At 40.3% G+C, this 23,803-nt stretch overlaps 1 protein-coding gene and 1 pseudogene across 2 annotated transcripts in view; one reads left to right on the plus strand and one right to left on the minus strand.

Annotated features, from left to right (window-relative positions):
- Window positions 1-15,101, minus strand: part of MARCHF6 (membrane associated ring-CH-type finger 6) — a gene marked incomplete at its 5' end in the record, with an annotated part of 64,084 nt that extends 48,983 nt beyond the window's left edge. The window contains 4 exons of the mRNA XM_079703780.1: window positions 810-953; window positions 3,949-4,022; window positions 5,067-5,163; window positions 15,071-15,101. Coding sequence (XP_079559906.1) covers window positions 810-953; window positions 3,949-4,022; window positions 5,067-5,163; window positions 15,071-15,101 — 346 coding nt within the window. The remainder of the gene's footprint in view (window positions 1-809; window positions 954-3,948; window positions 4,023-5,066; window positions 5,164-15,070) is intronic.
- Window positions 13,643-14,064, plus strand: LOC307052220 (small ribosomal subunit protein uS8-like; annotated as a pseudogene). Its single transcript has one exon. The product of its transcript is annotated as a small ribosomal subunit protein uS8-like (transcript).
- Window positions 15,102-23,803: the final 8,702 nt, after the last annotated feature.

Consider the following 23,803-nt stretch of genomic DNA (forward strand, 5'->3'; position numbering starts at 1 on the left):
TGAAAGAATCGGATGTAGCCTCCATCTCTCAAATTTTTTCCCTCATACTTGCAACTTCTTGTCTCTGAGTTACATCCTGGAGAACTCCTTGCTCAATCTTCTAGCTCACTAATTCACTCAAGTGAATAGTACCTATTCTGCTACTTTCATAAGATTTTCATTTTTATAACTGATTGAGTTTATTTTACTTTATTTTAAGGAGACATGAGAATATTATTATACTTATTTAAAAATCTTGTTTGTGGTTAACTCTAAAGAATCCTATCTATATACTCTGGCACCATATACTATCGACCCCTCTCCATGTCTTTAAGAACACAAAGAACCTAAAAAGAATCAACTAAGAGTTAGTATACCAATCTCCCAAAGAGCCTCCTATATTTGAAAGATATGCTTCCCAATTATTCAACACCATTAGATATGTTTTTTAAAAGGGGATAACAAAAAAAATATCAAAAGAACCCATCTTTTGTCATCCTTGAAATCTCTAATAAACTTCAAGGAATAAAATTCAATTTCTTTCTAATTATGTTTGATTTTGCTTTTTCAATTCTTTCATGAACTTTCATTATTAGCCTCTGTATGCTGTGTTTTTCTTTCCCACATTCATTCAAGAAACTGACCTGTTAAAAAATGGTTTTTAATTCAGGTGAATAATGTTTCCTAAATGAGGTTTTCCTAATACATGACATTATAATATCAAATAATTAAATATCATTCGAACAAAACTATGATGCCATATTACTTTATAATATTAAATAGTTGTGCAATGTTTAAATAACTCCAGCCACAGAAGAATGAATACTCACATGCTGTAAGAGGAACAACTCCCAACCATGCAAAGGCCACAAGTGTATAATGAAACCAGTATCGTATTGCAGTGCCGATACTTGTAACCAGTCCAGCAAATATGTCTTGGATTGGAAGCCGCGAAGGCATATCTGGGGAATAAACTATAAGGGGAAAACGTTCACATAATTTCATGAAGATTCAAACAGGTTATTTTCTAGGCAGGTAGCACTATCTTAACTTTCAACATTTGCAATTGCACTTAAATATTTTTTCCCATAAGAAAAATGAATCAAATAATCGCAATAAAATACTACATTTACCCAGAAGTCATTTATGAGAGCAAATCACATAAGAAATGTAGAAACAGGCCTCTGAGCAGGAAAAAAGATTCAAGAGAAGTACACATCCCTCACTCATAGCCAGGAACTTTATGTAAGGCTAATTTACACATATTTCAGCATTCAAACCCTATAATTATCTGGTTTCTCAAATTATAAAAGATCACATAAAGCAAACAGGAGCAAAAGGTGAAGCTGACAGATGTCATCAAGAAAGAACCCTCCCCCCATGCCAGCCTCAGAAATAGCACTCAAAATGCACAACAATCTGCAGCAGAGCCACTTCCTGTAAGATCGAACAGCCCACTGACATCTGTTAGCCACTCCCCACCCCATTTTAGCACAATAATCAACATTCCAAATGGTAAATTAAGGTCTTCCCACCTCTCTGCAAAATGTGGTTCAATACTCAGAAAAAGAGGTTCTGCCACAGGTAATACTGTGATTTATAAGAAATACATATCTGGTCGTTCAGATGACCAAAATATATTTCTCATATACGTTTGGTCTTCGTCCACAGTTCCTGGCTCACAGGTCCTGAAACCCTAGGAATTTTCTAAGCCATAAAGGTGTCTTTTGTTATGTTAATGAGATGACTTTTGAACCTGTCTGGGGCAGGGGTGGGGAGAAAGAGTAGGGCTTGAGTTTTCGAAGGAAGCCAACCAAGTGATTAGAGGGTTGGAACTTTCAGCTCCACCCTTCAGACCTCTGGGGAGGAGCGAGGGACTGAAGGTAGAACCAATCGCCAAGAGTCTACGATTTAATCAATCACGCCTGTGTAATGAGGCCTTCATAAAAACCCGAAAGGCCTCAGGTTCAGAGAGCTTCCCAGCTGGTGAAAACAAGTAGATCTGGGGAAAACGGTGCAGTTTCCCTTCCCACATACCCTACCTTATGCATCTCTTCAATCTGGCTGTTCCTGAATTATATCCTTTTATAATAAACTGATGATCTAATAAGTAAAATGTTTCTCTGAGTTCTATGAGCCACTCTAGCAAATTAATCAAACCAAGAAAGGGGTCATTGGGAACCCCTGATTTAAAGTCAGTGGGTCAGAAAGTCAAAAGCAGAAGTAACAGCCTGGGTTTGCGACTAGCATCTGCAGGGGGTTGAGGGGCGCCAGTCCTCTAAGGACGGAGCCCTCAACCTGTGGAATGGAATGCTGTCTTGGAGCAGACAGTATGAGAAGTGGGTTAAACTGCAGGACACCCAGCTGGTGTCCTGCAGAACTGCTCACTGGTGTGGGAAAAACCACCCCACAAACATGTTGGAATTGGTACCAGACCCTATGTACACATGTTTTAGAAAGATTTCCTTTGTAAATGGTTCCAGTGAAAACCACTGCTCTACCACAGGTTTCTCAGAAAGAACATACAGAAGGAATAAAGGCCTCTTTCTCCAATAAGGCCGAAACAAACAGCTATGATAAATAAAGTCTTAAAATCAGTGATCTGAAATTTATGAAAGCACTATTACAAAACTGTTCACAGCTATAGACACAAAAGGAGTGAACAAGTAACAAATAGCAACTTTTTACAACACACCCACAAAGATCAGTACTTTAAGAGGATTTTTTGATATACAGGAGCTAGTCATTAAACCAGTAATAAGGAGAGCACATGACTGTCAAATGAAAACTAAAAGGTACAAACACAAGCTTTTATTGGCCTCAGAAGAAAGAAGCTCACATGAGTATTTCTTATCAATCAAACTTCATGAAGAGATTCAATTATTTAGTCTTGCAGTTTGCAATAAACCTCAAGCTATACAGTTTTTATGCCCTACAGAAAATTAAAGACTACAAAATAACAGAATTGACATTTTTTGAGCACAGTGAATACAAAGCTTCAAAAGTGAAACTGTAATGATTTTAATTATATACACTCATCACATAAAGACAAAGTAAAACTAACACTAATTTACAGAATTTACACTCAGCAGCTCCAGATGCTTACAACAAACAAAAACTAAAGCATAAAAATATCTCTGGGGGAGGGGGAGAGCAATTTACTAGGATCCCAGAATGAAAATGTGCTTCAAATTATTGATAACTTGCCAGTATAAACCTCTACTTATTTAAGATGAACAATATTAAGTATCAATCAATAGATAAAGGAGTTATAAATATATATAATCAGAATTTAAAGATCTGCAAAATATTTACCATAAGCCTACAAAATACTGAGCTTAAAAAGCCTTATTTTAAAAAAGTGAATTAAGTATTTGTCTTTATTATTCCAACCAACATAATTTAAATTCAACATAATTTAAAGTCAAAAGATGTCCCAAATTTGAACAGGGATGGCATATTTGACAAATTCAAGGCATCAATAATTTTTCTGGGTAAATAATGGTATTATAGCTGTATTTTTTTTAAAAAACCATTACTCTTTAGAGATACATGCTAAAATATGTACAGATGAAATCATAAATGATGGGATTTGCTTTAATAAGGATGGAGAGGTACGAACAAGAGCTTAGGGAATGACATGTAAAGGCTATGAGTTGAAAATGGATGAAACTGAGTGATGGATACATACAGGCTCATTATACCTTTGTACACGTTTGAACTTGTCTAAAAGAAAAAAGAAATATTCCACAAATTTAATCACGTGTGTGTGATGTGTTAAAAGCTAACGTGTGGTGTGTTAAAAGCTGATGTGTAGTTTTTAAAAATATTTTCCAAAATGTTATAGCAATACTTTCTATTACCATAAAAGACAAATTAAGCTGAACACAGTTGCTTTAAAACTGTTTAAACACCTTTATGTGGCCAGTTATAACCTAGAAATGCAGTGAAAACTTCGAAAGAACTTACTTGGTGTGAAAGCAAATCTGTGCTTGCATAATTCACAGTATTCTTTTCGACTGTGTTTCAGCCACTGAACTAAGCTGCAATTACAAATACATTCATAAGTATAGTGTTTATAACAAAAAAACTTTTAAGGTTTCATTGAAAACTAATATTGCTTTACTAAAATTTTACATATCAAAGAACTTTTACAATTTTAAATTTAGAAAGTCCTGAATTTTTTATCATTGATGCCCTCTAAGAATACAGAATTATAACAGATAAAAATAAAAACGACATGTATTTCCTCTATTAAAAAGCAGTTTCAAGGGGCTTCCCTGGTGGCGCAGCAGTTAAGAGTCTGCCTGCCAATGCAGGGGACACGGGTTCGTGCCCCGGTCTGGGAAGATCCCACATGCCGTGGAGCGGCTGGGCCCGTGAGCCATGGCCGCTGAGCCTGCGCGTCCGGAGCCTGTGCTCCGCAACGGGAGAGGCCACAACAGTGAGAGGCCCGCATACCGGAAAAAAAAAAAAAAAAGCAGTTTCAATTAACTGAACAATTAACTAATCAAAGTAAATTGTAACGTCCTCAAAGATAACTGAATATAGAAGAATCTCCAAGCATCAACATCAGTTCTAATATTGGTCTAAGGATACGGCTACCTGGTGGCTAGGTCTATCACTAATTGGCTGGCTGTGTGACATAGAACAAGTTACTTAACCTTTCAATGCTTCAGTTCCCTCACCTGAATAATGATAAAATCATAATCATACTCCACGTTGCAGTTTTGTTGTAAGGATTAAATGAGTTAAAATGTATACAACCACTGAGTTATTACCTTACACAAAGCATTTCCTAAATGTAAACTATAATCATGCCAAGCAAAACTAGAACACCATAACACTTCCCATGAACATAAGCTCTCCATGGTAGAAATAAACAAATGGGTACTCACGTGCATCTGAAAGACAATATACCAAAATGACATGGCATGGTAATAAGAAATATGGGTAATTTCCAAATTTTCACAATAAAAATTTTAAAGAAATAACTAGTTACAGAGAAAGTTCATTGAAACAGTATCCCTTATTATATAGATGACAGTAAAGCTCAGACATAAAAATTTTCTAAAACGATGACTCACCATTCTTGATGGATAAACTTAATACTGCCAGTACACACACAAGGATGATAAAGAGGTTTCTCAGGTGTTCCTTCTGACCGACACACTCTACATATGTCTATTAATGAAAAAGAAAAATTGAATTATCTTTGGTTATAACTTTTTAAAAAATAATAGGCCACCAAAAACTAAAATACTGCATGTTAAAGCAAGACTCTATCACTAGGTAAAACATTAATCAACATCATGGAGAACCAGAAAGTGTGATCAGGATGATAATCTATTATATCTGAAACTTAAAAATTTTCTATTATATAAAAAGGTAAACTGTTCCTTTGTATGAGAGCTTTGTAAATAAATTAAAATCGAAAATAATGGAAACCCTGGTTTTACTTGAAACTGTACTTTCTCGTAACTAACAGATTGTAGATAGAAATATGCAAGATCACTTCACCATTCCTGTCCTAACAGTTTAAAGTCTAAAGTCCTACGTCCGGTCCTAAGTTTAAACTTCACAAAAACACATCGGAACAGCAGAGTGGCCCTAGAGGGAGAGACAGACAGAAACAGACACACACCCGATAGAGTGTGGAGGGGGCACCCCAAGACCACGAAGGCCAGAGAGAGGCGAGCCAGAGGCCACCTTAAGCAGAAACTACGGAAGCTCAGGGCTACAGGTCGGCCACCCAAGGGCAGCAACTCTTCCTTCACTCCCTCCACCCCCCGCCCCAAGTGATTCTCATGGCACTACTGTCAGTCTTGCCTGGGGTGGCGGGTGACATACAGATGGCCGAAAGCTATCCCTCAAGCTCACTTGCTCGGTCCTTAAAGCGGTCTTTCCGCAGGACCACCTACCGAAACCTGGTTGCAATTTTCATTTAGACCATCTTCTCGGCGATCCACCAAGACCAAATGCCAACCCCAAGTGGGCAATCTGAGGGGCGATGGGCAGTATGAACAACGGGCAGGGACTTAATGCAAGCTTCTGATCTACTCTCTTACAGGGAGTTCCTCATTAATGAGGAATAATTCCAACCCAGAGCCCAGCACTAATGGATTCAAATCCCCAGCACCTGTCAGACTGGGATATGCACATGTTGAGAAGCGTGGCGCAGTTACGTCCCCTTAAGAGCATCACAGACTTGTGATTGCTCAATCCTGGGTGGCTAAGCAATATCTGTCGAAGTTAGGGATATCAAGCCCTGGGGGTAACCTAAGTGGTGAGCACACTAGTCTCCCCGGTTATCAATGAGCCAGACAAATCGCTCCAGCAACACAGAAAGGCCACGCACCACCACCCACGTAAGAGCTATCAAAGTGCCAATCCTGTCTGTGATGGAGTCGCATAAGGTTGTCCAGCTTGAGTCAAATTAAGCGCAGACCACACCGCTGTGCCTTCAAATTTCAGCTCTGGAACCAGACGCTCCAGCTACCACCATCCGAAGGGCTTTGGTTGCCCATAAGCTTCCAGCAATAAGCTGCCGGCACATTACCGGAAATAACGAGGGCAGTCGGCATTGTTTATGGTCAGAACAACATGGGATCAGAATCTCTTCAAACCTCCCATTTTCACCTTCATCCTTAAGTAATGAAAACATCCATGGCAAAAGCTTTCACTCTGGTCGGTCTTGCATCAGTCTAAGACTTTGAGCTCTAGCGGTGCAGTATGAGCATCCCAGCCATCCCGTCTAATCGGCCTCCACAATCAAATTCCAACACAAACAAAACAGAACCACGCTCCCATTCCAGGATTTCCAGCAGCAGTGTGCAGGCAGCTCGCGCCTGCTTGGAGTACTTTAATTTCTTCAAGTGCACACTTCAGCCCACGGACACTCGGCTAGGAGCCAGGAGGGCACCGAGAAGCAGGGGGTAGGGATAGGGACGGAGGCTCCCCATCCGCAGACCCGCGCGGCAGATCACACAGCGTTTTAACTGCACCGAATTCAATACCCTGCCACTGAAGCTGGGGGATTACCTCAGCTGCCGGTACCAGATTTGCCACACAATAGATCTGCCTTAAAGGATTTTAAGTGGACTCATTCCAATTACCGGAACTCGAAAGTGTCCAGCGTTGTTTTTCATCACTGCCTCCCCACCCTCGGGTCGCGAGTGGTAAATCTGCTACCTTCCTAGGTTGGAGTAGTCGATTACCAGGCTTCCTCTATGGAATCGAATCCAGATTTCCCATCACCCGAATTCCCAGTCACAGTGGTTGCCATGGTACGCAAAACGGCTCCTTAACAGGGCCACAGAACGTGCAATCCTGGTCATCTAGAATCATCAGACCAGAGCTGCTGATGCCCACAGGCATGGATTAGTTCTAGAATTACCACAGTTCTGCAGGTAGGAGCCAAACAAGCGCTCAAAGTCATTCTCAACGTCAGGGTGTCTAAGCCAGAAGTGCTTAGACAGCCGTGGGTTAACTTTAGCAACAGGCATGTGCTACCGCAGGATCAACCACTGAGGGTGGGCTTGAGTGCGAGTGTGGGGAGGCAACTGCAGTCATAGGGCAAAGCGGTTCCACCTCATCCTGTCTCCTCCGCCAGCTCTCAGGCAGCTGCGGGAGTAGAAAGTAGGGCGCAGGAGCCACAGCGCGGCAAGAGGTGTCCCGTAAGCAAGACACAGTGCAGAGGAAAGCGGCAAGAGACACCACTGGGCTTACGCGAACGAGGGTCACCACGAGGGTCGCCACGTCACCCTCCACCAACATGGTGACTGGTCAGCCACCAGTTATGCGGCGATGGACTGGGGTGGGGCAGGGACAGCCTTTGTGGGCACACCTCGGCTAGCGGGATGCCGGGACAAACACCGGAACAGTATCAACACGGGTGTGAATGCCGAGCGCCTCCTACACAGGGACCAGCCCCACAAGGTGACCTAGCCCTGTGTGGCGCAGGGAGCCGCGGCAAGGACGTCACAGTGGGAGGCTGAGGGATGTGCCCACCCGCAGGAGGCACCACGTCTCCCCACACTCCCACAGCACGGCCGCGAGGGGCAGGTGGGGTTGGGTGGGGTGGGGCTGGAGAGACAGCACCTCCACTAGCAGGGCAGAGAAACACGTGAATACGACCAGACACCGATCTTCAGTAGACTCCATCCTTCTGAAGGACCAATAAACAGAAAACTAAGCAAACACAACAAATCTAAATCAAGGCCCAGAACTCTGCTCGACAGTCTAAAGTACAGGACTGGACTCACCTTGCCCTGCAAGGTCTAAACTATTTTCGCCGTAACAGTAAGAGTGTTTTACCTCTCATTGTCTTGCCAGTGTACAGTGGAGTTTTCCAGAGGCTACATGAGACACCTGTTTGAATGCAGCTGCCTCCCATTAAACCAGACGTTTAAGAGGTATGTAAATATAAAACAAATCCACTTTTCTCACCAATGTTTTGGGTTTGGAATATACAATTATTTTCATGAAAAAAATTTTATATTAACACATAATGGGTGTCAAGTGAATAAATATTTCTAAATTTTTTTATTCTCTTATACGGCAAATAAAAGCTCTTCTGAATCTTTTAGAAGAATTTACAGGGATCCTGAGACCAAAAGAGTTTAAGAACCACTGCTCTATCGTAGTGGTATGTTTAGGTATGCTGATAGATAGACAGATAGATTTTGCTCACAGAACACCTGAAAAAAATCAGAAAATAACTATGGCTCTCTCAAAATACACATATGCATTAAATTATCATTATTGTATCAGGGACTTCACAAGCTCCACTGATTATAAAAGGAAAAGGAAAGGGAAGGGAACATTAGACTTCTGAATCACTTTTAGAACCACGGATATCTTTTACATAATAATAAAAGTGGAAATCATATAATAATCAAAATGCAAAATAAACCAAAAACAAATCAAACAAGTGAACCTGTGTATATCAAGCTTAATCACAGAAAATAATTACTTTAGACTTTAAAACATGATCATATATCCCCAAGTAGGCTATATCCAAAGACAGAAGGAACTATAAAGAAATCCTAAAGAGAATTCAGTAATCTTCATGTTAATAATAATATTATTGATAGTTACTTTAAAACTTGGAGGATAAAGACAATAAGTATGATACTGGTATTGTGGTTATTTGTTTTAAAAAAATTATCTCTTAGAATACATAAGTATTCATGGATGAAAAGATATAGTATCCGGGATTTCCTTTAAAACAATCCAGCAGAAGTGTGGGGAGGCAAGAGGGAAAGGGTTGAAATAAAAGAATTATCAACCATATGCTTGTGTATGTTGAATCCAGATGCTGGTTATTGGAAGTTTATTACATTAATCTACTTGTGAGAGTTTGAAATTTTGTATAATGAAACAAAAAGAAACAATCAAAGGTTAACATGCAATTTGTAAATATCATAGCTGAACTTTCACTTTACTAACACTACCAAGTCCTATTTATTTGTTTGTTTATTTATTTATTTATGGCTGCGTTGGGTCTTCATTGCTGCACGCTGTCTTTCTCTAGCCGCGGCTAGCGGGGGCTACTCTCCGTTGCGGTGCGCGGGCTTCTCATTGCGGTGGCTTCTCTTGCTGTGAAGCACAGGCTCTAGAGCACAGCCTCGGTAGTTGTGGGGCATGGGCTTAGTTGCTTGGCGGCATGTGGGATCTTCCCAGACCAGGGCTCGAACCTGTGTCCCCTGCACTGGCAGGCGGATTCTTAACCACTGTGCCACCAGGGAAGCCCACCAAGTCCAATTTTATCAGTGAAGTTCTTTAGTAGGAGGTCTTTGCATGTGGTTTATTTAACTTAACATACACACACAAATGTGAAAACTCATGTTAGCAATTTTCCTATTTCACTGACCATGTTTTTTCAAATGTGTTAAAACTTTCACTGGCTATATCTTCATCAGGGAAAGAAAGCAAAATAAGATCTAAATAATCTGTCTCAACATTCCTAAAAGCCTACTGCTATGCAACCAACAACCCATTTCTAACTCAAAACCATTTCATCTAAATGACTCTAATACAGAATTTGGTCCAAGAAACAACATCACAAATCTCTTTTGCAGTACTGACTCTTGTTTTTCCCCACATGATGAAGCTGTGACTGAGTTTTGCTCAAGAGTACTTTATGTATAAATATTTCCATAAATGGAAAGGCAAAGATTGTTGCTATAAATCAACCAGAATGGTGATATGCCTCAGCTATAAAACTCTTCAAGGCAAACACTCAGCCGTCTAGCAGGCCCCAAGCCACACTTGATTCGGTGTGGCTTATCCACCCCTCGCAGGGAAATGGAGGTCAGGAAAAGCTACCTAAGAGATAGGCTGCCACTGTCATTGCTCTATATCCTCAACTCAATTTCCTTAGCTAGTCCGTGTGCATGGAGTAGAAGCAATGGAAGGTTCTTCCCTGCCAATCTATATTCCAGGAGAAAAATCTGAAACAAGGCACAGGTATATAAAGGTCATAGTTAAACATTTATTCGGGAAGAATACATAAGAAACTATTAACAGTTGCTACTTTGGGGGGATCAGGGTTGGGGGAAAGAAGTTCTTTCCTTATTTTATAAGTGTATGCTGCCTACAGTGCAGGTGTACCTCGGCATCCATGGATGCATTGCTTCCAAGAGCCCCCATGTATCCCAAAACTCCAGGGCACTCAAGTCCCATAGTTGGTCCTCCACATCTGCAGGTTCTGTCCACATCCACGGATTCAAGCAAATTCAGATGAAAATTCTGATCTGCAGTTGGTTGAATTTACAGATGTGACACCCACGAATGGGGCGGGGGCCAACACCATCTAAGTACTGGAAAAAATCCGCATATAAGTGGACCCAAATAGCTCAAACCAGTGTTGTTGAAGGATCAACTGTATATATTTGTGTAGTATTTTGCTAGTATCTTACTTAAAATTAATAGTTTCCTATATACTTATGTTCAAAGACATGTACAAGAATGTTCATAGCAGCTCTATTCATAATGCCTCCAAAATGGAAACTACCCAAATTGCCTAAATTTGGCAAATAAATTTGGATAAATAAATTTCGGTATATTCACATAATTTAATATAATACTTCATGGCAAAAAGAATAAACCAACCAAAACCACAAACCACAATTTGGATTTATCTCACAAAACGATGTTGAGTGATAAAGAACCCCAGACACAAAGAGTACCTACTCCTATACAATTCCAGATGTAAAAAAATTCAGAAACATGTAAAACACATATCATTTAGAAAATAAGGATAAAGTTTCGCTCTAGAGAAAGACAGCAATAAAGACTAGAAGACAAATGAAGATTCTAGACCAAGATGAAACAGTACGAGTTTTCTGCCTACTCCTCCTGCCAAAGACAGCTAAAAACCCAGGATATTATATACAAAAACAAACATAAGAAGACTCTAAAAGGCGAAGAGAAGGCAGATCAGCAAAAGAAGCTGGGATGCCAAGGAACCACAAGGCAGTGAGTTCTCTGGATTTGTGTTGTGCCTCAAGTATCCTGGACTGGAGGCTGAGGGGGAGAAGCTGGCAAGCTAGAAACACCAATGAGAACAGACAAAAAAAATTCCGCCCAAAAGCTTGCTCGCTCTCTAGCCAAAGGACCGGGGAAGGGCAACTCGGCAAGACAGAAAACTTTAGAGAGTAACTACTGCTGTACCCCAGCCAAACAGTACAAGAAAAAAATTCGACCCTACCAGCACCTCTGACAGTCAAGAACAAGTGGGGAGTAGACCTAAGATTAGCGAACTCTATTTCTAATCCTAGCCCAACTATATTATGAAGCAAGTTAAGAAGGAAATGAGGATTTAAAACCTAACCCCCAATTCCAAAAGACAACTTTTTGACTTTATCATACACACCCTGGTTATGTGATCAAGTTTCCTTGAATGTTTTATTTTTTCATAATTTAATGTCAATATCCTATATATATCTACTATCTACCACTCCAAATTTATAATTTTCTTCCTTTTGAACAGTAGATTTGCTCCCTCTAATGAAACACATTACTGAAATATAAGGGTAAAAATAACTAGTACAGCAGCTAAGTAAGAAGTAGTTTTATTACTAGTGAAGCTGAATATTTCCACATTTTGCCACGTTCTCTTTGTGAACTATCTATTCAAATTCTTCGTCCAGCTTACTAATTGGGGTCTTAACAATAAGAAAATAGTCCAAAAAAATTCAGCAAAGGATTTGAACAGATACTTCAGCAAAGAAGGTCTACAAATGGAAACAATGCTGACTCATTAAGGAAATGCAAATTAAAAACACAATTAAGATGCTGATGACTGTACAACAATGTGCTTATATTTAATGCCATTGAATCAGACACTTAAAATGGTTAGAATGGTAAATTTTGTTATGTAAATTTTACATTAACAACAGAGTTTAAACCACAGTAAGATTACCACTACATACCTATTAAAATAACAAAAATAAAAACATATATACTCTTACCATACACCCAGCAATCCTATTCCTAGGTATTTAACCTAGTAAAATGAAAACTCATGTTTGCACAAAAACCTATGTGAATTTCATTCATAATTCTCCCAGACTGGAAACAACCAACCCAAGCATTCCACAACTGGGGAATGGATAACTGTGACACATCCCTACAACAGAATACTACTCAGCAATAAAAATGAACAAACTGCTGATACAGGCAACAATGTGACTACCTCTTAAATGCATTATGTTAAATTGAAAGAAGCCAGACTCAAACAGCTACATACTGTTTAATTCCACTTATGACATTCTGGAAAAAAACAAAACTATACAGACAGAAACAGATCTGTGGTTGCGAGGGTCTGGGGGTGGAGCTGACCATAAAAAGACACGAAGTTATTTTGGGGAGTGAAAGAACTATTCTATATCTTGATTGTGGTGGCTACATGACTATATGCATTTGTCAAAAACTCACAGACATTAAACAAGGAAAACTTTAAATACACTTTAATTTTAATAAAATCATGTTTTCTACAGTACTAGTGTCTAAACAGACGTAGAAAAAAAGAACAAATGAGAAAAGGTAACGACATGAAAAAAAATTAGTTCCCTCTCTAAAATGTGTTCTAATGAAGTTGTAGATTGAAATATATCCCAATGAGCACATTTACTTCATCCGGCCAGGTAGGAATTAATGTTGCTAGGGACTGTGGAAATCATCAGCATTGGTCATCAAATATTTTTGGCATTCTACTTTCTGGGTATGTGGCAGTACTGCACTTCCCTGTCACCTCTGAAATTATACCTGAACATGTGACTTGCTTTAGTCAATGAAATATGAGTTATAAGTGATGTGCCATCGCTTCTGGATAGAAGTCTTTGGGCACCAATAAACACAATCCATCACACTGCATTTTCTTGCCTCAATGATTGTGGAATCATGTGCTAAGCCATGGTCTCCAATCTATATCTCCAAGTGACCAGCATTATTAGCAGGAGAATCTCTCCCCAGCCACACTGGACGTGATGTCAGTGAGAAACTTAAAGCAACCTTCTGTTGCTCAGATTTGGGGGAAGTTTGTGACTAAGACATAAATTAGCCTATCCTGTTTTATAAAAGATCTTAGCTGCTTCACAAAACAAAAACTAAAACAAGCACAACCACCACCAACACAGAAAGTCAAAGAAAACTCTTTTCGCCATCTTTCTGTGCTACTGCAATGGTGTGCATGAATGACCTGGCTGATGCTCTCAAGAGCATTAACGATGCTGAAAAGAGAGACAAACGCCAGGTTCTTGTCAGACCATGCTCCAAAATCATCTGGTTTCTAACTGTAATGATGAAGCATGCTTACACTGGCAAATTTCAAATCACTGATGATCACAGAGCTGGGAAAATTATTGTGAACCTCACAGGCAAGTTAAACAAGCATGAAGTGATCAGGTCCAGATTTGAAGTGCAACTCAAACATCTAGAAAAATGTCAAAATAACCTACTTCCATTCTTCTAGCTTGGTTTCACTGTACTGACAACCTCAGCTGGCACGAGGACCATGAAGAAACAAGACAAAAACACATAGGAGAGAAATGCTGGAATTTTTTTCCTAGGAGTATATAACAATGTGCAAATAAAATGCCTCAATGGAGAAAGGGGAGGGAAGTCAAAGAAAAAATAATCTATTTTGTTTACTAGGATCAATCCCACCACCCAAAACCACAAGAGAACAACAAGGCTAAGGGTACAGAAGGAGAGTGCAGTCTACAAAAGGTGCAGCCTGAGGCCCTTCACTAAAAACGATATAATGTTCTGTGGTGGAGTAAGACTCCACCAAATTTACATGCAGTAAAATTAAAAATCTTGCCCAGGCCAAAGTAAAATCAATGCACTCTGCTGGTTATGAATGCAAACTTACCTAGAACAATAAATCAAAGCTCTTCCTGGTTTTCAAGGGCAAATTTCTTCTGTTAAATCCTATGGCAACTTTTGTTGCTTTATTTGAATACTTAGTATCTTCACAAAGCATACCTTTTAGAAGTTCCTAGCACAGTACCTAGCTCAGTAAAGTTTTTTTTGAATGAAATCTTCAAGTCCTTAGTGACTGAAGATGGAGACAGCCCATGAGATGAAAGGGAGGGTGAACACCCAACAGTGTGAGAGGTTATCAAGTTGGTGCCAGCTGGGGAAGTCAACACCCACTCAAGGCTAGCCCATCCCGTTAGCTTTCTTAGCCAAAAATCCAGTTCACCAAATATATTCTAAGTATCTACTATGAGACAAAATGCAAAACAACTTTTAAAGCTTTGGGTACATCTTAACTCTTAAGCCACTGCCTATCCTGAAAGTTGTTTCACATAAGGTTTCAGAATGTTTCCACTTTCCTTCTGGTGATAAACTAGTGATACTTTAATAAACAAAGGGTTTAATACCCTTTATTTTTTACAACAGATGACACTTACAGAACATGTGAGGAGACAGTACAGTGCTCCCCCGTACACAGTACCCAGCATCCCCTCTTATTAACATCCAACATTAGGATGGTAGTTCTACTACACTTAATGAACCCGTAATGACATACTATCATTAACTGAAGTCAACGGTTTATTCAGATTTCCTTGATCTTTACCTAATGTCATTTTCTGTTCCAGAATCCACATTACATTTAGTTGTCACGTCTCCTTAGGCGTCTCTTGGCTCTGGCAGTGTCTCACACTTGCCTTGTTTTTGATGACTTTGATTCTTTTTTTAATTAGTTAGTTTATTTTTTGTGTGCGTTGCATCTTCGTTGCTGCACGAGGGCTTTCTCTAGTTGCAGTGAGCAGGGGTTACTCTTTGTTGCGGTGTGCAGGCTTCTCATTGCGGTGGTTTATCTTTGTTGCGGAGCACAGGCTCTAGGCACGCAGGCTTCAGTAGTTGTGGCACATGGGCTCAGTAGTTGTGGCTCGCGGGCTCTAGAGCGCAGGCTCAGTAGTTGTGGCCACGGGCATAGTTGCTCCGTGGCCTGTGGGATCCTTCCAGACCAGGGCTCGAACCCCTGTCCCCTGCATTGGCAGGCAGATTCTTAACCACTGTACCACCAGGGAAGTCCCCAGAATTGGTCTGATGTTTTTGCTCATGATTAGAGTGGGGCTATGGGTTCTGGGGAGGAAAATCACATAGGTAAAGTGCCATTTCATCACAGAATATGAATGGTACATTATCAACATGATTTTTATGACTGTTAATGGTGACCTTGATTCACCTGGTTGCAGTAACAAAGGATTTTTAATAGCTGATTATCAACAAAAATTTTATAATTAGTAGCTACGATTACAATAAACATATTAAAAATATATTATTAAAAAGTATTATTCAAAATATCTGTGGATAACCTATACTGCTAAAACCAGAAATGTGGCTACATAAATTGTGGTACATTCACTACACAAATGTCTATAGTCCCTTAAAAATAGCAAATATAACAGTTATATGACAATATGGAAATATGCATAATGTCAAGTAAACAAAGCAGGAATAAAAAAATGAATACATACTGTTCTTACAACAAGGTAAAAACCCAAAACAGCCTAAAAGAGAAAATACAAAAAATGATAGCCATTATATTGGTTAGATGAGAACATGGGTGATTTCCTTCCCCTGTTTTCCCAAAGTTTCTACTGTTTCATTGCTACTTTCACAATTACAAGAAAAAGAAAATTTAAACTGCTAAAATTCTGTGAAAAACACTTCCTTTTTGACTGTGAAAGTATACCTATTTTTTTTAACATAGATTTGGTAATTAGGTCTTGAAAGCATACATTTAAATTCCAATTCTCCATATATCCCAATTCTCCATATAACCCAAAGCTTAGTTATTTCTTTTCTCTCCAGATTACTGATCATTACAAAACTAACATTCACCTATACTATTGCTCCCGGAAGCCTGAAAACTACATCTGCCTTGCTGACTAGGCTTGAGTCACATGCTTTCAATGAGAAGCTCTTCCGTGGGAACATAAGATGGAGGGAAGGAGTAAAGCCATTTCCTACTTCTGGCTCTAAAAACAGCAGCGGCAGCTAACTGCAGGTCCTGTGGACTCCTGCAGTAGTTACAGAGCTCGTGGTGAGGATTTTGCCAGCAGTGGGCAAATGCAAATTCAGCAGCACAGGCAATAACTCCCAGGTTTTAGCAGGAGTGTGCCAAGTATCAATGTACTGAATATTTCCTCTGAGCTCCAAATTTATCCTTCAGTACAACCTGTTCAGTGATAAGAGACTGGACTCTTTTAAACAGTTTTTAAAAATAAATTTGTCGGTAGAGGGTGCTGGAGGGACAACACAGGAGGACTGGAGCACTCCTTGCTCCCGCTGCACTGTCAGTAGGTTTGCTTTAGTAACCAACTTCTCACAGCCCTACTGACAACAGCTCAACACACTCCAGGCCTTGAGCCCACAGTGGTACCCTAACTCTGTCTGCACGCCTACTCATCAACCTTGAGTCTCCTGCGTCCACCCTGGAGGGTTGTTTCCTGCTCACCCAGAAACTGTGGACTCGCTCTGGCTTGGACAACTCCGTACTTCTCCAACGAGGTCTGAACCACAGCTGTGAGGAGGGGCGCTCACCCCTCCCCCGTCTGCCCCGACTTGGACATTTTCCCTCAGGCCCAGAGTACCCTTTACGGTAGTCCTTACATCTTTATCATTATTCTCTAATCCTAGGTTAACAATATTTTCCCTCAGGCCCAGAGTACCCTTTACGGTAGTCCTTACATCTTTATCATTATTCTCTAATCCTAGGTTAACAATTCTTTCAACTTCCTCTAGTCAAGTTACTGTGTTTTCTGCCTCCTCACTGGATCCAAAGTGCAAAGGAAAAAGAAGATTTAAAGAAGAACCAAGTGGAAATTTTAGGTGAAAAATACAGAGTGTGGACTCACTCCTGGACTCAGGCTCAACAGCAGTGTTTGTCTCAAGAAAAAGCACTTGTATTATTCTTTGGAGCTACCAGCTGAACTAACTGCTTCCCCACCCCCACCCCCCACGAAACACCATTTTTACTATGGAAAAAACAAAACAACAACAAAATGACAAACAACAGTTATTCAGACAGATTCGGGTATTCGGCAGGTATTGTGTCACAAAAGAATGAAGTGAGCCTAAGAACCAAGCAAAACACTGACAATATTTGCTGCCACTGACAAAATAAAACTTTCAAGCAAATATTAGTATTTTAGAAAACCTACATCCACCACAATAAGAACGACAGCTTCTCCAATACCTAAAGCCCTTTTGAGATAAGTGGTGACGTTAATGAATGTGACTTTTATGTTACACAGGAAAATGTGTCAAGATTTGGAAGATTTGCATAACTTGATCCAACAGCTACCAAATGATCAATACATGAGGTTACAAAGCCATGCATGAGTAAAAGACAACAGATTTTTAAAGACAGTTTTACTGAGGAATAACGGACATCCAATAAAATACGCTTACTTAGAGGATATCACCTGATACGCTTGACACTGGTAAAACTGTCACCACAATCAAGATAATGAACACATCCATCACCACCAAAATTAACTCATGCCCCTTTGTAATCCACCTTCATCTCATCCTTCTCTCACCCATCTTGTTCCCTCCCAACTAACTGTTCTCCACAGCACGTATAACCATCTCGTCATGCCACGTAATTTACTACGTGTTTACTTTCTGTCCTCCCCTCCTCCTCTACCAAGCCGGAAACAAGAACGTAGGCTCTATGAAAGAAGGGATTTTGTCTATTTTGTTACCAGCCTAGCCCAAGTGCATAAAATAGTGCCTGGCTAGTTAACAGGTGCTCAATAAACACTTGTCAAATAAGTGCATGTATGCTTGCCCGTAAGCATGCCAAAGCAGTGAAAGTTGATCTGTGGCAAGAAGAATGAAGCAGGCATTACTGGAAGCAGAGATGAAAGACCATGTGGTTCTAGAAAGACAGTAACTAGCTGTCTGGTTCTGACAACTTCTTATCCTTTTAACTCATTACTTCCAATGTTTTGGCAGTCCATAAAAATAGGCTGGTAAGATTTTATTACATTCTGCTAGTGTGAGCAGTAATCTAGAAAAATGAAAAAGAAAAACGTCAGCTCTATATACCACTGGGCTGAAATGAGAGCACACTACTATGGCAAAACGTTTAGTATCTTAATGAGAGTTTCATACATCAATACTTGCAACATTTATTCCAATGTTGCAGTGCTTTTACTTTTAAAAAATGTATATCCTTGAGCAAAGGACAGATTTTTTTTTTGAAACTGAAAAATATCAGTGCTTTGCAGGATCAGACTCCTAATCGATAAAATGAGGAAGATCTAAGACCTCCTCAAGCTCTGAAGTTCAAATATTTGATGATAGAGAGCAGTTTACCTAACAGAACTTCTTTCAAAATCGGAGTCAATCCTTTTACACCCTGCCCCTGCCTTACCAACTAAGTTTACATAATATTTTAAATGCTTTGTTGTCATTTCAACAACTTTTCATTTCATCTTCACTAGGAGTAGATTCTGTCTCAAGAAACCACTTTCTTTGCTCATCCATAAAAAGCAACTCCTCAGCTGTTAAAATTTTATCATGAGATTACAGAATTCAGTCACATCTCCAGGCTCCACTTCTAATTCTATTTTTCTTGCTATTTGTACCACATCTGCAGTTACTTCCTCCACTGAAGTCCTGAACCCCTCAAAATCATCCATGTCGGTTGGAGTCAACTTCCAAACCCCTATTAATGTTGATATTTTTGCCTCTTCCCATCAATCACAAATGTTCTTTTTTTTAAATTTTATTTATTTTTTTATTGAAGTATAGTTGATTTACAATGTTGTGTCAGAATCACAAATGTTCTTAATGGCATCTAGCATGGTGAATCCTTTCCAGAATGTTTTCAATTTACTTTGTCCAGATCCATCAGAGGAATCATTATCTATGGCAGCTATAGCCTTAGGAAATGTATTTCCTAAATAATAAGACTTGAAAGTTGAAATTACTTCTTGATCCATGGGCTACAGAATGGGTGTTGTGTTTGCAGGCATGAAAACAACACTCATCTTGTTGTACATCTCCATCACAGCTCTTGGGTGACCAGGTACATTGTCAATAAGCAATAATATTTTGAAAGGAACCGTCTTTTTTTCTGAGCAGTAGGTCTCAACAGTGGGTTTAAGATATTCAGGAAACCGTGTTGTAAACAGATGTGCTGTCATCTAGGCTTTGTTGTTCCATCTACAGAACACAGGCAGAGTAGATTAAAAATAATTCTTAAGCGCCCTAGGATTTTTGGAATGGTAAATGAGCAATGGCTTCAGCTTCAAGTCACTAGCTACATTAGCCCCAGCAAGAATCAGCCCGCCCTTTGAAGCTCTGAAGCCAGGCATTGACGTCTCCTCTCTAGCTATGAAAGTCCTAGGTGGCATCTGCTTCAAATATAAGGCTGTTTCATCTACACTGAAAATCGATTTCTCAGTGTGACCACCAAGAATTAGCTCAGCTGGATCTTCTGGATAACTTGCTGCAGCTTCTACGTCAGTACTTGCTGCTTCACTTTGCACTTTGGTGTTATGGAGACAACTTCTTTCCTTAAACCTCATGAACCAAGCGCTGCTAGCTTTAAACTTTTCTTCTGCAGCTTCCTCAACTTTCTCAGCCTTCTCAGAATTGAAGAGAGTTAGAGCCTTGCTCTGGATTAGGCTTTGGCTTTAGGGACTGTTGTGGCTGGTTTGATCTTCTCTCCAGACAACTAAAACTTTCTCTACATAAGCAATATGGCTGTTTCTTATCATCCATGTGTTCACTGCAGGAACTCTTTTAACTTTTTTCAAGAACTTTTCCCTTACATTCACAACTTGGCTAACTGGTGCAAAAGGCCTAGCTTTCAGCCTATCTCGGATTTCAACATGCTTTCCTCACTTATCTTACTTACCTCTAACTTTTGATTTAAAGTGAGAGACATGTGACTCTTCCTTTCACTTGAACACTTAGAGATCATTACAGTTATTAAATGGCCTAATTTCAGTATGGTTGGGCCTCAGGGAATAGGGAGGCCCCAAGGAGAAAAAAAAGAAACGGGAACAGCAGTTGGTGGAGCAGTGAGAATACACACATTTATCTATTAAGTTCACTGTCTTTGTGGGCACAGTTCATGGTGTCCCAAAACAATTACAACAGTAAATCACAGATCACCATAACAAATATAATAATAATGAAAAAATCTGAAATATTTGAAAGAATTACTAAGATGTGACACAGAGACATGAAGTGGGCAAATGCTTCAGGAAAAATGGCACCTATAGACTTACTCAATGCAGGGTTGCCACAAACTCTCAATGTGTAAAAAAAATTAATATCTGCAAAGCTCAATAAAATGAACACAATAAAACAAGGCATGGCTCTATTATGAGAATGGATTATAAAACTGTTGATTTTACAAAAATAAAACAATACACTGAACACTTTAGAGATCTTTAATAGCTAGCAAACACAAAATATGAAGGGTCAAAATCCACCTGGCAAACAACCAATTTTCTAATAGAATTCAGTCTTGTTTACTACAAATAGGAAACATTCTGAGCATTATAACATCATATATGGTACCATTAGAGGAAAGCAACATGCAATTTTTAAAAGAGATGGAAGAGCTTAACAATCTCTTCGCAGGTTGGTATTTCAGATTTCTGTTTGCTCAGATTAACATATTAAAAAATAGATAAGTAAACAACATCATCAGTGTTTTTAACGAGTGATAAAATTTTAAGATTTTTTATTTTCTTTATGTTTAGCCACATTTCCCAAGTCTCCTACCAAAAAAAAAAGTTTCTTTTATAATCAAAAACCCAATTGCATATTTTAATTTAAGAACCTGTAATAACTCATTTAGCAAATAGAAGTTGTTTCCAAGCTTTTTGGTGTCTTCACTTTGTCATTTTTATCCTGAAATCTTCTGTAATCCTCCCTTTCCTTCCAGCATTTATTCAAGTTAAATTTACATTAACTTTGACAATTTCAGAAGACTTCCAATTTGGAATTTTGCAAAATTAGGCATGAGCAGTATTAAAATTCACTATCATTTCATGACTAACAGTGTCATAAAACAAATGCAAAGTAAAGCTTTGTCAAATTATGTAGATGATTCATCTCATAAAGGGAGTGACAAAAATACAGTCATCTCAACACTGGACACTGGGTATCCACTTATAAATTTAACCACGGAGTCTGACAGACCTGAGTTGGAATCTTGCCTCTGACATCTGTTACCTGTATGACCTTGGGCAAGTTACTTAATCATACTAACCCTCAGTTTCCTCATCTGTAAAAAGGGAATGGTGCCTACCTAACAGTCTTAGGAGAGTTAAATGAGATGTGTATAAAATGTTTAGTGAAGTACATGCCATCCATCAAGTCCTCAGTAAATGTCAGTTATTTCAATAGAGAACAGTGTTCAAGTCAGTAAATAAATATCATTTGTACCGCACCCTGACTGAGGGGGGTGGGCAGTGCACTAGAAGCACTCAGAAAATATTTCTTTCATGGTTCCAGCTTTGCGATTCTGCAATTCCTGAATCACCACTATCATACCATAAGTGTATGCAATTACTAAGTGCCTAAGCTCAAAGAATGGGAATTTAATAAAACATGCCAGTATATATCAATTGATAAATCAATAAACACATGCATTACTAGACTGAGTCATTAAAATTTGAATCCAAAAGGATGTATGGATGTAGATGGAAATTTACACACTAGGACCACCTGTCAAAAGAAAGTAATTCCTAACCTCCTCAGCAGTTTCACTTTACTATTTTTTCCAAAGGAGTCTGCTGTGGTGATTACCTTTCACTCACGGCACATAATAAAAACAACTGAGCCATAATGAAAGGAAAACTGTGTAATCAGGATACCTAGGTTCAAATCTTTCTCTTACTAGGGTGTGAAACTTGGACAAACTATTAAACTAACTTCCACACCTATAAAAGATAATAATACCTACCTACTCCATAGGGATCTTAGATCAAATGTGAAGGCATGTAACTATGCTTTGTAAACTGTCAAGTATAACATGCAAATATCATTACAGTTGAGGTTCTTCCTAGCGAAGGAAAGACTTCTTTAAAAAAAATGATAAATTGATCCCCTCCACGAATCACATATACAGACAACATCAAACTTTTCATCACCCATTACTGCACACCACGACAGTCCCCAACGATCTTCATCTAAAATCATCAAAATCGCAACCCGTAAGGTTGCAAGACGCTTATCATATCCCCACATAATAAACCCAAAGCATAAATGTATCTTCATCGATAACCTCAACAACAGGAAAGCGATTAGGAATTTCCTCTATAGACTCACGAAATTATTCCATAAACTCTAAAAAGATAAAACTGCTTAAAAACAACCTAACTACCTTCGCCGGATCAGCAAATGCGTTTCACTAGTCACAGATGTTCAGTCATGTCTTCACTTCTGTATTCAGTTCACAAGAGTCAGCTTGTTCCAGAACAGCCACATCCAAAACACACGCACTCAAAAGCAAAACAGACACACAAAACTCTGCTTATTGGTGCCAGAGACTAAGCACAAAATAAACTACACCGAAACAAAGAGCCTTCCTGCTTCGAATAACCCCGGTGGCCCTGCCTCTGCCTCGCTTAGTAAACAAACTACTAGGGGCCACGCAAGCACAGGGCAAGGTTTTAAAATACGGGGTCAGTTCCACTCCACCAGGCCGTCACCTGGCGGGGTATTTTTCGCGAAGTTTCAGTCAACAAAGAAGTTTTATCGTGAAAGGGTCGGGCCCGGAGAGCGAGGGGCAAAGCGACATAAAGAAAGACAAAACCGAGTGGGGGAAGGGCGTGGAAAACGCCCCCAGACTTCGTGCAGCGACCACGGCGCCGTCCCCCCACCCCGGGACTGGCGGGACAGAGGGGGCGGGGAGCCACGCCGGCCGCGGCCACTGCAGCCCGACGCCCCCGGCCCAGGGCAGGGGTCCTGCTCTCTGCGCGCGCGCGCGGGCGAGAAACGGCCGGGGGCGCCGAGGGGTCACCTACTGCTCCCTGCCGCCCCTCGAGCCCGCCGCTCGGCGGGCAAACGGCCCGGGCGCCGTCCCCGCCGCGATCCCGCCCGCCGGGTCCCGCCGCCGTCCCCGCGCGCCCCCGCCCCGAGCCGAGGCGCCCCCGCCGCTCCGCCCGGGCCTCGCCGCCTGCCTCGAGCGCCGCGGACCGGGCGCGGGCCCGGCCCGAACCCGGGCGCCAGAGCAAGGGCGCGGGCGCCCCCGGCTTACCTTCCTCGGCGGTGTCCATCTTGTCTGGGGCGGGGGGGGGGAGCGGCGGTGACGCAGCCGCCAAGC

Source organism: Hyperoodon ampullatus, assembly GCF_949752795.1.
Source record: "Hyperoodon ampullatus genome assembly, chromosome: 4".
Classification (NCBI taxonomy): Eukaryota; Metazoa; Chordata; class Mammalia; order Artiodactyla; family Ziphiidae; genus Hyperoodon; species Hyperoodon ampullatus.